At 42.1% G+C, this 15,821-nt stretch overlaps 1 protein-coding gene across 1 annotated transcript in view; it reads left to right on the forward strand.

Moving 5' to 3' along the window:
* The window catches only part of IPO5 (importin 5), an 82,100-nt gene extending 66,821 nt beyond the window's left edge, over positions 1–15,279 (forward strand). Inside the window, exons 24-26 of the mRNA XM_074962851.1 lie at positions 3,997–4,225; positions 10,333–10,474; positions 13,927–15,279. Of these exons, the coding sequence (XP_074818952.1) occupies positions 3,997–4,225; positions 10,333–10,474; positions 13,927–14,013 (458 nt within the window). The 3' untranslated portion in view covers positions 14,014–15,279. The remainder of the gene's footprint in view (positions 1–3,996; positions 4,226–10,332; positions 10,475–13,926) is intronic.
* Positions 15,280–15,821: the final 542 nt, after the last annotated feature.

Consider the following 15,821-nt stretch of genomic DNA (forward strand, 5'->3'; position numbering starts at 1 on the left):
TGTTGTAACACCGTTGGCAAGACTACACTCCTATTGTCTTCAAGCCTAGTTGAGGGCAGTTTACACATGGAGTAAACAGTTTATCCAACTGGGTATCAATACCCCAGATGGTCCTCAACTTCTCCCAACAGGTGTGGGGGCAAAAAGTCTGTGTGGGAGTTCCATTCTTGAATTCCCCTCCCACAAAGATAATCCCCAGGTGCCTTCCTGCTACGTTGGGGTACTCACTTTAAAAACTTTACAGCTTGGGGCAAATGGAATCCCTCAAGAGGCCACTCTAGTCACATTTCAGAACTGGGGAGTCCGTTAGGCTTGCCATTGCTTTACGCTCCATATCAGGAGCCACTCAGTGCTGAATAACAATGTATTACATAAATCATTGAGGAGCAGGATCCTGGTCTGTGCACAGAATCCATAAAATAATGGAACTGGTGTATATCTGAGCATACAGAGATCAGTGGTTCATCTGCCAGGGCTATAGAACACCATAGCAGACACCCCGAGCAAGGTTTTCTGCCGTGACCATGCATGAGTGGGAGTTCAATGATACAGTATTCTGGAAGATTTCTTACCTGGGGTCTTCCAGAGATTTCTTTGATGGCATCAACATGAAGGCCTGATTATCTTGCTTGAGAAGAGGACACAGACACAGCTTGCTGGAAGATGAGGCCAAGAGATAACAAGAACATGTACTCTTCTGTATTTGTCTCCTGACACCATTACTTCCTCAAAGTCCTGAACAGGTTGAAACAGGAGAGATCAAGGACCATCTTCATAATGCCGTTGTGGCGGCCAAAGTAGATATAGTTCAAAGAGCTCTTCCAACTGTCCTTGCCAGGGCCGGCTCTAGGCACCAGCAAAACAAGCAGGTTCTAGGGGCGGCATTCCAGCCCCTAGAAACGTGCCCCAGCTCGCCTCCGCCCGCTCCCCTGAGCGCACTGCTGCCGCTCCACTTCTCCCCTCCCCTCCTGTTTTGCGCGGCAAGCCTGGGAGGGAGGAGGAGCCGAGCGGCGGCGTGCTCAGGGGAGGCAGCGGTGGTGGAGCAGAGGTGAGCTGGGGCGGGGAGTGGTTCCTCTACCCCCCATTACTTCCTGCCCTCCCCCCCACCCTCGCTCACCTCTGCTCTGCCTGCTCCCCTGAATGCGCTGCCTCTCCCTCGCCTGGGAGGAAGGGGGGAGAAGCGGAGCAGCGACATGTTCAGGGGAGCAGGCAGAGCAGAAGTGAGCTAGGGCAGGCAGTTGCGGGGTGGGAGCCGCAGGAAGCAATGGGGAGGGCAGGGATTTTGGGAGGGGGCGGAGTTGGGGGCGGGGGGGGGCACAAAAAAAGCGGGGGGTGGCCAAAAATTTTTTTGCTTCGGGCGTCAAAAATCCTAGAGCCGGCCCTGGTCATTGCAACTACCTTTCCGCCTTCCTTTGACAGCAGACCTCACCCAGGTGTCAGGATACACTGTTCATCCCAACTTCTTGTCACTTCATTTTAGGGCTTCACTGCTAATAGCTCTCGGGACCTCTAGCATAGACCAGAACTACTCTCCAAACAGCAATGCGCAATAGTAGAAAAAGCAACTGTTTTCTTTGTAATGGAAGAGTGGAAATGTGTCCAGATCTGGTGCAGTCTCTGAGCTGTACCTCCTGTCAAGTCTTCCCTTTCCAACATTCTTGGTTACCTGCTAAACTTGAAAACCACAGGGTTATCACTGAGCTCAGTTAAGATTTACCTGGCTGTCATTGCAGCCTTCTTTCCCTCCTTCCCTCTCCCTCCCCAATTGAAGAGTATTCATTCTTCACTCACCTGACCACTGCAAGGTTTGTTTAAGCCTGTTTAACCTTTTTCCTACCTCAAGGAACCTACTCCTCTATGGGACCTCAACTTAGTTTTCAATGCACTGAGGAAAAACCCCATTAGAACCTGTGGGGGGCTGTCCCCTCCATTTATCTTTCAAGACCTCTTCCCTATAGCCATCACCTTGGCTAGTAGAGCTGTGGGCCCTTATGGCTGACCCACTGTACATGGTATTTATCATGACATGGTGACATTACATTCCTACCTTCATTTCCTGCCTAAGGTAATCTTCAGAGTTCCACATTAATCAGGACACTCATCTATCAGTGTCTTGTCCCACCTCTCACTCTTCAAGAGAAGAAGCTAGTCTCCAAATACTAGACATAAGAGTTCCAGCTTTTTACCTTGACAGGATTAATCCCTTCAGGACTTCTCCTAGACTTTTCATCACTGTCACAGAACGAATCAAAGAGGACCCAATCTCCTCCCAAAGGCTGTTTAAGTCGGTGTCTGGGATGTTTATTAACCTGTTACAATGCCTCAGAGATATGTCATTGTCCTAGGGATTGCTTATTCCACCGGAGTCCAGTCTACCTTGTCGCCTTACTGAAGAAGGTGTTCATCTTGGATATTTGCAAAGCTGCAACCTGGTCATCAATGTATGTTTTTCCAGCCCTATGCTGTTACGCATGCTTCCAGAGCCGGCATAACTTTTGGTGACTGTTCTATGTTCCATATTGAATCCACTTCCTGAGCAGCCACCTCCATAATTGATGTACTGCTCGAGAATCTTCTGCAGTGGCGCACCACAGAGATAACTGATCAAGGGACAGGTTTACTTAGGTTGTAATTACAGTAATTGGACTTCTTAGGTGGAGCATCCACAGGGACAAACTACTACCTGCCCTCCTTGCTCTCTGCTTCAGTCGTTCTTTTGGACTTTGTAGTTGAGAAGGAACTGGAGCTGCAGTTTGCCTGCTTTTCCCTATATACCATAACATTGGCACATGAGGATGTGTAGTACACAAGTGCAGACCCTCAGGCACTGCTAACATCTCCATCAAGCATGCATGGGCGCATGTACATCCTGAAATGGAGCCTCCATAGGGACAAAACATTTTGAACGCCAATTACTGTACAAAGTAACCTCCTTCTCTAGCCTTTTCAGGCGAGTTTATTTCTGCTTGTGCCATCTGAGTGGTGTAAAGTGGATTTAGCAGACAGGATAATTTGGCCCTTAACTTTTTTTATTGCCTATTTTAGGAAGTGCATGTATGTAACACATGCATATGAATACACATAACAAATACATATATTCTCTTCAGTGTGTATTCTGAGTCATCAGGTTTTTAATCTAGTTCAGTGGTTCTCAAACTTGAGCAACCTGAGCACCCCCATTTCGATTTAAAATTTTTCGGGGACCTCCAAGCTCCCTGCTCAGCCCCAGGCCACACCTCCATTCCATCCCTTCCACCAAGGCCCTACCCCCACCCCAGTTCTTCCCGGCTCTGCTCTACCCCTGCCCCTCCTCTTCCCTGCCACTTCCCCCCCTCCCCCGAGCGTGCCCCATACCAGTGCCGCCTCCATGTTTGGAACAGCTTTTCAGTGGCGTGCCGGGGGCGCTGGGAGGGTGGGGGCATAGTTAATCAGCGGGGCCTGCGGGACCTATTGGAGTACCCTCGAGGACCCCCATTTGAGAAACGCTGATCTAGTCAAATTTTGCCATTTGTATACTTTTACTAAGCTATTTTGAGACTGAATTTAAAACTAGGCATATAGCTAAAAAATGTCTACCCATTACAAGTAACATTACCACAACTGAAGGGCTATAGACAATGTTTTATTACTGTTCAGGTTAATTTTTTGTGTTTGGCAGCTGTCAGTTTCATTGCTTCCTTTGAATAGTCAATCAACTTTGCGTACCTTTTACATAGTCAGTATATTTTTGTTATGCCTTTCACACAGCAAGAAGGCGGTTGGGGCGGGAATCGTCTTTACATTTTAAAGATTGGAAAACCACAAAAGAAGCAGGGAGACTTAAACAGATGAATTATTTGAAACTACATCTGACTCATTTTTTTAAACTACCCATATTTGAAGTTGTGTGTGTCTGCAAGCGGTTTAGTGCCTTAGTGGGAAACACTATTGTTGCTCAAGTGCAAGCATTTAATTTGGCTATACATGAGGCTTTTTCCTAATTTTGCACTGTTACAGAGGCGCTTCCATTGCTGGTGAGAGTTATTCAGTCACCAGATGCCAAAGCCAAAGAGAACGTCAATGCAACAGAGAACTGTATTTCAGCAGTAGGGAAGATCATGAAGTTCAAACCTGATTGTGTAAATGTTGAGGAAGTCCTGCCACACTGGTTATCATGGCTTCCACTACACGAAGACAAAGAAGAAGCTGTTCATACTTTCAATTACCTGTGTGACCTAATTGAGAGGTAAGGTAAAAATGTACTTTGCTATAATGCATAAAATAAGCATACTTGTAGTCTGCTTATTTTTCTTATACACAGTCTCCAATAATGAGATCTATACTCGTTTTTATTTCTCTAGTATACACATTATCTTGAACATGAAAATTAACGTCTTTCATATTCCATTAGTAAGGCTAAGATTTTTGTCATGGATATTTTTAGTAAAAGTCACAGGTCACGGGCAATAAAGAAAAATTCATGGAAGTCAATGACCTGTCGCTGACTTTTTCAAAAATTTCCATGATAAAATGGGAAGGGGCTGGGAAGCTGTGGGATGACTGGGAGCTCTGGGGGCCCTCACCGCCCATGGGGACTCAGAGCTCTAGGGTCCCCCTGCCCATGGCAGTTTGGCGCTTGAGGGGCCCCGCTGCTTCAGGCGACAGGGGTACCTCACACCTCCCTGCCACTGTGGGAGACAGTGGGACCCTGCAGCTGCTGGGCCTGAAGTCACGGAGGTCTTTGGAAGTCATGGATACTGTGAATTCCGGGATCTCCGTGACAAAATTATAGCCTCATTCATTAGTAACAAATTTAATTCTAGTTTTCAATAGTGTCTAGTTAACTGTTTTCATATCTTGCATCCAGTTGCTGTGCTGATATAGTATCAGCATGAGACCTTAAGGAAAATTCCAGCAGTTCTTTGACACCGTTCCTATGATCACTTACCAGTATTGCAACATAAATAGACATTTTAACTACCAGCAACACGCAAAACAGATGACCGCTTTTCTTCCGTAATTGGTTTGTAAAACATCTTTGTTTGTTGATGTGCTTTGATCTTTCAGGTGTTCATGGAGCAGCTACGTAAGAAGTAAACAGTGAAACAATGCAAATAGTCCAGTTTTAGAGTACAGTGGTAGTGTCTCCCTTAGTGCAGTTCTGAAGTATTGGCAAGTAGCCCAATCAGTGAAGTCCTGCAGTGAATTCTAATACTACCTAAAGAGGTTCTCTCTCCTTCCAGTGTTCTCAATATAGATACCCAGTCTTGGAAGTGCTTATACACTGTATGAAAGCCCAGAATCTTCTGGAAAGTTTTGACCATTGGGTGATATGTAGACTTCTTTTCAAAGATCGCTAGGCAGCCCACAGTCCGTGCATTCAGCAGATGACTACTTTACTCTGTCACAAAACTGGGAAAACAGAGACCTTCAACCTCATGCTGATCAGTGTAAGGTTTGCAATCATGAATCATTTACCATTTATCACTGATAAATCTTGCAACTTCTGATATAGCCAAAAACTTGCTACCTGAATTTTCCACCTTAAAACAAAATGGAATCCTACAAAAAGTGGAAACATGGTCAAATTGCTGAGGAGAACAAAAGAATAGCATAAGCGTGTAGGGACGAAGAAAGGATAAGCATACAATGAGTTACACCTTAAAGGCAATAAGAAGAGATTCTTCAAGAAGAGATTCTGGGCTTTCATACAGTGTATAAGCACTTCCAAGACTGGGTATCTATATTGAGAACACTGGAAGGAGAGAGAACCTCTTTAGGTAGTATTAGAATTCACTGCAGTCATCTGGTACATAGGGTGATCTATCCTCCAGACATCTGGTACATTAGGAGCAAGAGAAGACGGAAGAAAAATGTAGGTCCTTTGCATACCAGGGAAGGAGAGCTGATGACATCAGGAAGTCTGATGTGTTTAATGCTGTTTTGCTTCATTCTTCACTAAAAAGGTTAATAGTGACCAGATACTCAACACAATTAATATTAACAAGATGGAAGGAACACAAGCCAAAATAGGGAAAGAAGGTGTTAAAGAATATTTAAGAACACAAGAATGGCCATAGTGGGTCAGTCTAATGGCCATCTAGCTTGGTATCCTGTCTTCCAACAGTGGCCAGTGCCAGATGCTTGAGAGGGAATGAACAGAGCAATTGTTGTGTGATCCATCTGCTGTTGTCCAGTCTGAGCTTATGGCAGTTGGTGGTTTAGGAACATCTGGAGCATGGGGTTATCCTTGACCATCTTGGCTAGTAGGCATTGATGGATCTATCCTCCACAAATTTATCTAATTCTTTTTTGAACCCAGGTACACACTTGGCCTTCACAGCCTCCTCTAGTAATGAGTTGAACTAGTTGACTGTGCATTGTGTGAAGAAGTACTTCCTTATGTTTGTTTTAAATCTGCTGCCTGTTAACTTCATCGGGTAACCCTTGTTTCTTGTGTTACGTGAAGGGGTATATAACTCTTCCCTGTTCACTTTCTCCCCACCATTCGTGATTATATAGACCTCTATCATATTCCCCTTTAGTCATCTCTTTTCCAAGATGAACAGTTCCAGTCTTTTTCATCTCTCCTCAGATGGAAGCTGTTCCATACCCCTAATCATTTTTGTTGCCCTTCTCTGTACTTTTTGTAATTCTAATATATCGTTTTTGAGATGGGACAACTGGAACTGCACGCAATGTTCAAAGTGTGAACGTACCATAGATTTATATAGCAGCATTGTTTCCTGTCTTATAGTCTATCCCTTTCCTAAGAGTTCCTAAAATTCTTAGCTTTTTTTTGACTGCCACTGCACATTGAACAGATGTTTTTAGAGAACTGTCCACAGGGACTCCAACATCATCTGAGTGTAAACAACTAATTTAGACTCCCTTTTGAACTTATAGTCAGGATTGTTTTCCAATGTGTTACTTTGAATTTATTAACATGGAATTTCATCTTCAATGTTGTTGCTCCATTCACCCAGCTTTAGGCAATCCCTTGGTAGCTTTTTGCAGTCAATTTTGGATTTAATTATCTTAAGGAATTTTGTGTCTTCAAATTTTGCCACCTCACTTTTCACTCCATTTTCCAGGTCACTTATGAATATATTGAACAGTACTGGTCCCTGTACAGATTATCGAGGCCCCTGCTATTTACCTCTTTCCATTGTGAAAAATGACAGTTTATTCCTGCCCTTTGTTTCCTATGTTTTAACTAATTACTGATCCATGAGAGGACCTTACCTCTTATCTCATGACTACTTACTTTATTTAAGAGCCTGTATTGTGGGACCTAGTCAAAGATTTTCGGAAAGTCCAAGTACACTACATGCACTGGATCACCTTGTTGACATTCTGAGAATTCTAATAGATTGGCGAGGCATGACCTCCATTTACAAAAGCCATGTTGGCTCTTCCCCGATATGTTGTGTTCATCTATGTGTGCCTGATAATTCTTTCCTTTACTATGGGTTCAGCCAGTTTGCCTGATACTGAAGTCAGGCTTACCAGCCTATAATTGCCAGGATTACCTCTGGAGTCTTATAAAAATTGGTTACATGATCTATCCTCCAGTCATCTGGTACATAGGGTGATTTTAAGCAATAGGGTGACCTTAAGCAGTAGGTTACATACCATAGTCAGTAGTTCTGCAATTTCATATCTGATTTCCTTGAGACTCTTGGGTGAATACCATCTGGTCCTGGTGATTTATTACTGTTTAACTTATCAATTTATTCCAAAACCACCTCTATTGATACCTCAGTCTGGAACAGTTCCTCAAATTTGTCACTTAAAAAGAATGGCTCAGGTGTAGGAATCTCCCTTACATTCCCCTGCAGTGAGGAGTGATGCAAAGAATTAATTTAGCATCTCTGCAATGGCAGAGATAAGTTAGGTAAATTCAGTATAATCCAGTTGGCAGGGGCTGATGAAATGCATTCTAGGGTACTTAAGGAACTAGCTGCAGCAATCTCAGAACTGTTAGCAGTTATCTTTGAGAACTCATGGAGGTTGGGTGAGGTCCCGGAGGACAGTTTAGGTCCCAGAGAATTGGAGAAGGGCAAACATATAGTAACTATCATTAAAAAGGGGAACAAAGAGGACCCACAGAATTACAGACCAGTCAGCCTAATTTAATACCTAGAAAGATACTGAAACAAATATTCAACAATCAGTTTGTAAGCATCTAGGGGATAATAGGATTATAAGGAATAGCCAACTTGTCAAGAACAAGTCATACTAAACCCACCTAATTCTTTTACGGTGTTAACGGCCTAGAAGCAATGTTTCTCGATGATTCGTCCGTGGACCAGTGCTAGTCCCTGAGCTCTCCCTGGCACAGTTTAGGAAGGCAGTAAGCCGGTCCCTGGTATCAAAAAGGTTGAGAAACACTGGCCTAGGGAATGGGGGCGGCGAAGCAGTAGACATGATGTATCTTGATTTTTAGTAAGGCTTTCGATACAGTCCAATGTGACACTCTCATAAGCAAACTAAGGAAATGCACTCTGGATGAATTTACTAGATAACTGATTGAAAGACTGCATTCAGAGTATTATCAGTGGTTTGCTATCACACTGCTGGGGGGGGGGAGAGGGAGGAGGAGCATATTTAGTGGGGTCCTGCAGGGTCAGTCCTGAGTCCAGTACTAGTCAATATTTTCATTAATGACTTGAAGAGAGGGTATATTTATAGAATTTGCCAATGAGACAAAGCTGGGAGGAATTGCAAGCACTTTGGAAGACAGGATTAGAATTCAAAAGAACATTGACAAATTGAAAAATTTGGTCTGAAATCAACAAGATGAAATTCAATAAAGACAAGGGCAAAGTACTACACTTAAGGAAAAATCAAATACACAACTACAAAATGGGGAATTAACTGGCAAGGTGGTAGTACTGCTGAAAAGAATCGGTTATAGTGGATCACAAATTGAATGAGTCAATAATGTGATTCAGTTGCAAAAAAGGCTGATATTCTGGGGTCTATTAATAGGTGTGTTCGTAAGTAAGACGGTGGAGGTAATTGTCCCACTTGACTCAGCACTGATGGAGGCCTCAGCTGGAGTAGTGTGTCGAGTTCTGGGTGTTACACTTTAGGAAAGATGTGGACAAATTTGAGAGTCCAGAGGAAAGCAACAAAAATGATGAAAAGACCTATAAGGAAAAGTTTTGTTTTTTAAAAAGGGCTGGATATGTTTAGTATTGAGAAAAGAAGACTGAGGGGGGCCCTGAGAACAGTCTTTAAATATGCTAAGAGCTGTTATAAAGAGGATAATGATCAATTGTTTTCCATGTCCACTGAAGGTAGGACAAGATGTTATGGGCTTAATCTGCAGCAATGGAAATTGAGGTTAGAGATTAGGAAAAACTTTCTAACTATAAAGGGCAGTTAAGCACTGGAAAAGGCTTCTAAGGGAGGTTGTGGTACCCCCGTCATTGGAGGTTTTTAAGAACATGTTGGACGTGCCAAGGATGGCCTAGGCTTATTTGGTCCTGCCTAAGTGTAGGGGGCTTGTTCTTCCTCAGCGCAGGGGGCTGGACTTGAGGTCCCTTCCAGCCCTATGATTATATCTTTCATTCTTGGTTTACAATCATAGAGCAGATTGTGATAACTCATGGAGTACCTACTAGCGTCAAATCTCATGATGCTTAGTATAAACCAGGGTTTGAAACCGAAATGGTACTGGTGGCATTGTTAGATATCCTGCTGATGGATAATTGTATGCCTGTGCTGATACTGTTAGACCTTCAGATGCCTTCAGTACCATTTGGGTCTGTCTTATTCTCCCTTTAATCGTCTCAACGCCTTTGATTGACAAGCACTAACCCTTTTCATATTTCAAAGTCCTTGTATTGTGGCATTGCTCACTCTAGGTCAAGGGAGGCTGGTTGGCTCTCCCTTTGGAGCTAGTCAGTACCACTTCCTATCAGCTCTGGGAGGGAGGGAGTAAATCAGTTTAAAATATACGAAGCTTTCCCTACCACAGTGCTCCAGTCCCTGCTGTATGGACTTTCCCAGCATAACCGTATTAAACTTCCAACACAGTGGGCTGGGCTGGCCTGCTCTGCTGAAGCCTATCTAAGGCACATAACTTTTCTGATAAAGCACAGCCCAGCTTTATAAATAAGGAATGTTCAAATTAGCCAGATCTTAAAATGACAAATAGAATTTTCTTCTAGAACAGGATGCACTTAATGATGCTGAATAACCTCAGGTATGAATGTGCAGTTCTAAAAATCAGAAATGTTGTGAAAAGCAGTTACCTTACATACACAATCTACGTTTATCTTTTTAATTAGAATGCTAACACTGACATATTTGTAACATGTATACTTTTTTGATCTCCATCAGTAACAACCCAATTGTCCTTGGTCACAACAACGCTAATCTTCCCAGAATATTCAGTATAATTGCGGATGGTGAAATTCATGAAGCAATTAAACACGAAGATCCATGTACTAAACGGTTGGCTAATGTTGTTCGTCAAGTGCAGGTGAATATGAATTTATTTTGTTGTAAAGGGAATCATTCTAGTTTGCTCTGAGATGTAGGAATTGTAAAACTAGTGTTCAGAACCTATTCTCTGTAATAAACATGATGCTGCAACCAGTGTTGATTCTAAGAAGAAATATTCCAAATTGATTCCTAATAGATTATGCAAATTCAGTGCAACAATCTAGATTAATCCTGATAACGCTATGTAAGGTACTTGAACCAGAGGGTGTGTATCTTTTTATGACTCATGTAATTTTTGAAGTATTCATAAAAAATTTAAACACTTGGAACAATTGCATGGTTTACCGTTTACATAACTCCCTTTAGTTTCCTTTACCTTTTCTCAGGTGATTTGAACTACACGTTTTAATTTCTAAACGTTAACTTTTGGATTTCATACAAAATATATTAAAATGACCCAGAAACTGGGCAGCTACAGGGCAAGGGTACACAGGCTTATTCAAGAAGAACCTCGTGAATTCTATGTTGGAATAGACGGAGTAGAGTGAAGTGTCGGCTCCATAACTGTCTGCTACCTTTACTGTACAATGTCATTGATACATTTTGGGTTTCAATGGAAACTGCTTGTGTAAGGGAATTTAAAAAAAAAAGAGTAAGCAAAACCTACACATTTAAGATAGGGGCAGAAGGAGGGCAGTACTGAAATGTATTTATTTTTGGGTTTTTTAGATAATAGAAGCACCTACTTCAAACTCTGGTTGACCTGTACAAAATATAAAATTCAAAATAAAATCACATTAAATTACTTAAGTCTCTGCCATTACCCCCAGCCACAAATCTTAATTATCCTATGTCAATAGCCTTGTCCAGCCCATCCTCAGATGGCAAAGATGAACTTTTTATGATGATACAACTGACTGATGAAGCAAGGCTTTGAATGGAAGGTGGTTCTTCCACCTTCAGAACTATGGGGAAATAAAGTGGCCCTACTTTATCAAGAAATTGCATCTCTAAGTAAACTTGCATAGTTGCTAACTACCCCACTGTGGAAGCTGGTGGAGGAGCAATGAACAGAGGTTACTCCTAGGGGAATTCTGCATTTAAAAAAATAAAAATTCTGTGCACAATATTTTAAAATTTTGCAGATTTTATTTGTCAAAATAACACTATATAATCATGCCACTTTCAATTATTTTGGTAATTTATTTCAAAATACCTGTCAGGAAGTATTCCTGTAACAATGCAGATAACAAAAAAAAATTCCCATAGGAGTAGAGTTAAAGAAACCCCTGTGGCAACCCAGTTCCTGCTTCTCTGCCCCTTCCCTCCCACCCCGCACCCGAGCCCAGCTCCGAGACTAGACACCCACACCTCCTTGCCCTCCAGAGCCCAGCTACCAGGCCACACACCAACACCCCTTTCCCCTCCAGAGCCCAGCTGTGGGGACAGACACCCTCATCCCCCAGAGCCCAGCCACAGGGCCAGATATTCACACTCCTCCAGAGCCCAGTCACAAGGACCCCCTGCCCTAGATACCCCACAGTCCATCTCTCCCTCGAGCCTAGCTGCAGGGCCAGATACCTGCACCCCTCCTCCCACAGAGCCCAGTCACTCCCCCCTACACACACACAGAGGGAGAAACAGCCTGATGCTGGGTCCTGGGCTTGTATGGAGTTTCCTGCACACTGCCTCCTTCCTTCAGGGCATGCCAGAAACTGCAGCTGCTGGAAATTCTTCAGCTCTGTTCCCCTTCCCCCAGCAGTGTATTCGATTTGCGAGCTGGGCTCTGCGGGTCCAGTGGCCCCTAATGGCAGCCAGCAGCTCTGCAACACCAATTCTGTGGGGGGTGGGGGGGGGGGGAAGAAATTCTGCATTGTGCAGTGGCGTAGCATTCTCCCAGGAGTAAGGAGGACACGTAGGCTGCTTGAGGCAATGATATCTGATTGAGAATGGCAATTTTAAAATTAAAAACTTGCCCTTTATCTGGGAGTACTGCAGAACTTAAAGAAAAGGAGTACTTGTGGCACCTTAGAGACTAACAAATTTATTTGAGCTTAGTCTCTAAGGTGCCACAAGTACTCCTTTTCTTTTTGCAAGTACAGACTAACAGGGCTGCTACTCTGAAACCTGCAGAACTTAAATGTCAGAATCTCATTACCTATGGAAAAAAACTAAAGGCCCTTATTTAAGTGTTAGATTGTCTTTAGAACACTGAATCTCACAGTACACCATGTCTTTACATTTCTTTGATTGGACCTGATGGATCCTTTTTTAAATATGGTGTGAAAAGACTAAATTAAGACCTTCAATGTAGAACTGATGTTTAAAATATATCAAATGTAAATCTGCTAACTTTGACAGCTTGTTTAAACACATTAAATGAGATTTTAAATATCAAAAGTCACTGTAGAGATTTAAATCAGTTATCTGCAATAAATTTCAACTTGGCCTCCTTTGTCATACTGAGACAAGTTTAGCCCCTGCTCCCAAACCTGTGTTGATCACTGTGCTGAATAAATACTTCCCATTTATTTGAATGCCTTTATTCTGAAGGATTGTATTACCTTGAAAATATATTTGGTACCATTAAAATAAATCACCTTTGTGGTGACAAGCAAAATAGTGTGCTACACAACAGTGTGGAGATGAAAAATTATGGCTAACGATACCGCTGCTCTTCTGAAAGTACCATGTGATTTATCTATGTTCAGGCAGAGCAAATAACCTGTTTATAGCCTTATTGAAAAGAGTACAAATTGTCATGCTACTTACCTTTAGAAGAATGAAGGGCTGCGTCTTGCCTGCTGTGACTTGTACTTTTTTAATTCTAGGGAGTTGCTACGAATTTCAAACCAATTACTTAAGCCTTGTCTACACACAGACTTGCACCAGTGTAACTAAATTGTTTTTTAAAAAGCTTTCGTTAAGCTGATACAGGTTTGAGTGTTGGCAAGGACTTTGTCTGTTCTCTTTTGGCATAACCTACAGCAGGGATGGGCAGTTGAGGGGTCACATCCAGCCTGCAAGATCATTTCATTTGGCCTTCCACAGTCTAGCTTGGGGCAGGAAGGGGTTGGGATGGGACAATGCACATGTCCTCTCATGCTGCAGCGAGAGCCAATGGGGCCAAGTGGGGAGCTGGGGCCAGCACAGCGAGACAGGAGTAGTCATGGCAGGGTGAGTGCAGGCCAGGCTCCCTCCCAAACTCCCTCTAGGACCTCCCATTACCCCTTGCGGTAGAGACCCTACATCCCCCCCCTCCCCCATGTCACTATTCCGTGGGCAGGGTCTGACCTTCTTCCCCCCTTCCCCCCCCACTTGCGAAACGGTTTTTGTGGCCCCTCTATTTACCTGTAAGTTGCCCATCACTCTCCTAAAGTATATATGCTCAATGGATGTTGACTTTGAAAGACTAATGAAAATAAATGGCTGACATATTTCTAAGTCTATATTCAGTGAAGACACCTTTATTTTTCATTTGTTTTCCAGACCTCTGGAGGACTATGGACAGAATGCATATCACAGCTCAATGCAGACCAACAGGCAGCTATACAGGAGCTCCTGAACTCTGCTTGAAGGGCCTTAATTATCTGCAAGAAAACTAACTCCAAATAAACATTTACCCTATTGTTTAGGTTTCTTTGTTTTTGTTTTTGAGCAAAAAAGAACTGTAGAGCGTGTAGGCCATTCTTTTGCAATCTACAGGCAGTGGCAGCACGAAGAAGCACTCTTTCAGAGTGGTGTTTAAATCCATTTCTATCCCACAACACTGAAGAAGCTCCCTGTAAACCCTACAAAAGCACTGAAGAGTATTTTTCTAATGGTATAAGCCACCCGTATGATGGTGAAAAGGAGACAAGTTGAATTTTCTCATTAGATATAATGAATTAAAAAACAGCTTTAAGACCAGTTATTCAGCGGTAATGTACATTATAGCAGATAACATTTCTATACATCTAGTGTTAATTGTATTAACTGGAGTGAGTTTCTTTTAGGGTAGAAAGTGCCCTTCTACCCAGCAAACCACTAGATCAAAAGATGAAAAATTGAAGACGAATATAAAGCATGAAGACCTCATTGATGTCACACAAAAAAGGCTTGTTTAAGTGACTCAATGAGAAAAGCTGTTCAGCTTCCAGCCCTTGAATGTGAAGTGTCTTTGGCATGTCTGGCAGTATCTCATTCACTCCTCAATAAATGACATTCAAATACAATAAGATGCTTGTGTAAAAGTTCAGTGCTGTGTGATTCTTACTCAATTTCCTCCCATGAGAAGATACAAGAACAAATATTACGAGTCATAATTTTAAGATATTTGAAATTTTCTGTAGAATTTGTCTAACTCACACTTCATGCTTTTTTGTTTCTTGGATTTTAACTATTCAACTTTTTTCTGATTCAAAGAACTACATACTGTGTAGAAGTCAAATTTAGTGACATGAGCCTTGGGTACAGTGAGTTTACATACCTTTACCATAAACTGTTTCATTTTCAGATCCAATTGCATATTTGTAATTTATGAAAAGTTGGCTAATGTTCCAGTTGCGGATGTACAATGGGTCTGATATAGCCAAGCAAACCCTCAGTCATATTAAATTAAATACATGCAGTTACATTTGTGGAGATATGATTGGTAGCCTATCCTGAAAGGAGAAAATTTGTGTATAAATGTTTTATTGGTTCATCTCATCCTAGCAATACATGGGTTACTGTTTAAGATATATGGTTTTTCTAAAATCTTATTTCTAATTTAAACTTCAGTGTGAACCCTTTGCAGTTTGTACTAACATTTTTGATATAAATATTAAACTTATGCTTAGACCAGAAAGCTAACCTAAGAATTAAAGACTTTTCACTAAGTGATTTGCAGCAGTCTCTTAAAACATACTGTGTAAATGCATTAGAGTGAAATTGAAGAGTACAAGTTTGATGCTTAACGAGAGAGGGGAAAAAAGCTGCCCTATGTATTATAAATAAGGATATGATTTTGTCACAGATTTTGAGATTTTAACAGACTTCAGTGACTTTCAGCTCTGGCTTGGGAAGTCAGCCCCCCCACAGCGGCAGGGCTCCAGCTTCTGTGATTTGTTTGTTTCCAGTGTCCTGCCCATGAATTTTAATAAAAATCCTTATGCCAAAATCTTAACCTTAATTATAAAATCAATTTCTATGATGAAAAAGCCATCAGACTGTTTAAAACACAACTATACATCAAAATATAACCTGTTGTACTTGTGTAAGAAAATTCTACCCAAAATCAGTTTTTAAAGTAGCTTTAGTCTCATGGCAAAGTTTGTCATTTCAGTCCTGACTGGGAAGTCAATTATTTGTTTTTGAAAATACAAATGAATAACTATGCTACTGCTAAGAGTGCAGATCTGCCT

Source organism: Natator depressus, chromosome 1, assembly GCF_965152275.1.
Source record: "Natator depressus isolate rNatDep1 chromosome 1, rNatDep2.hap1, whole genome shotgun sequence".
Taxonomy (NCBI): domain Eukaryota; kingdom Metazoa; phylum Chordata; order Testudines; family Cheloniidae; genus Natator; species Natator depressus.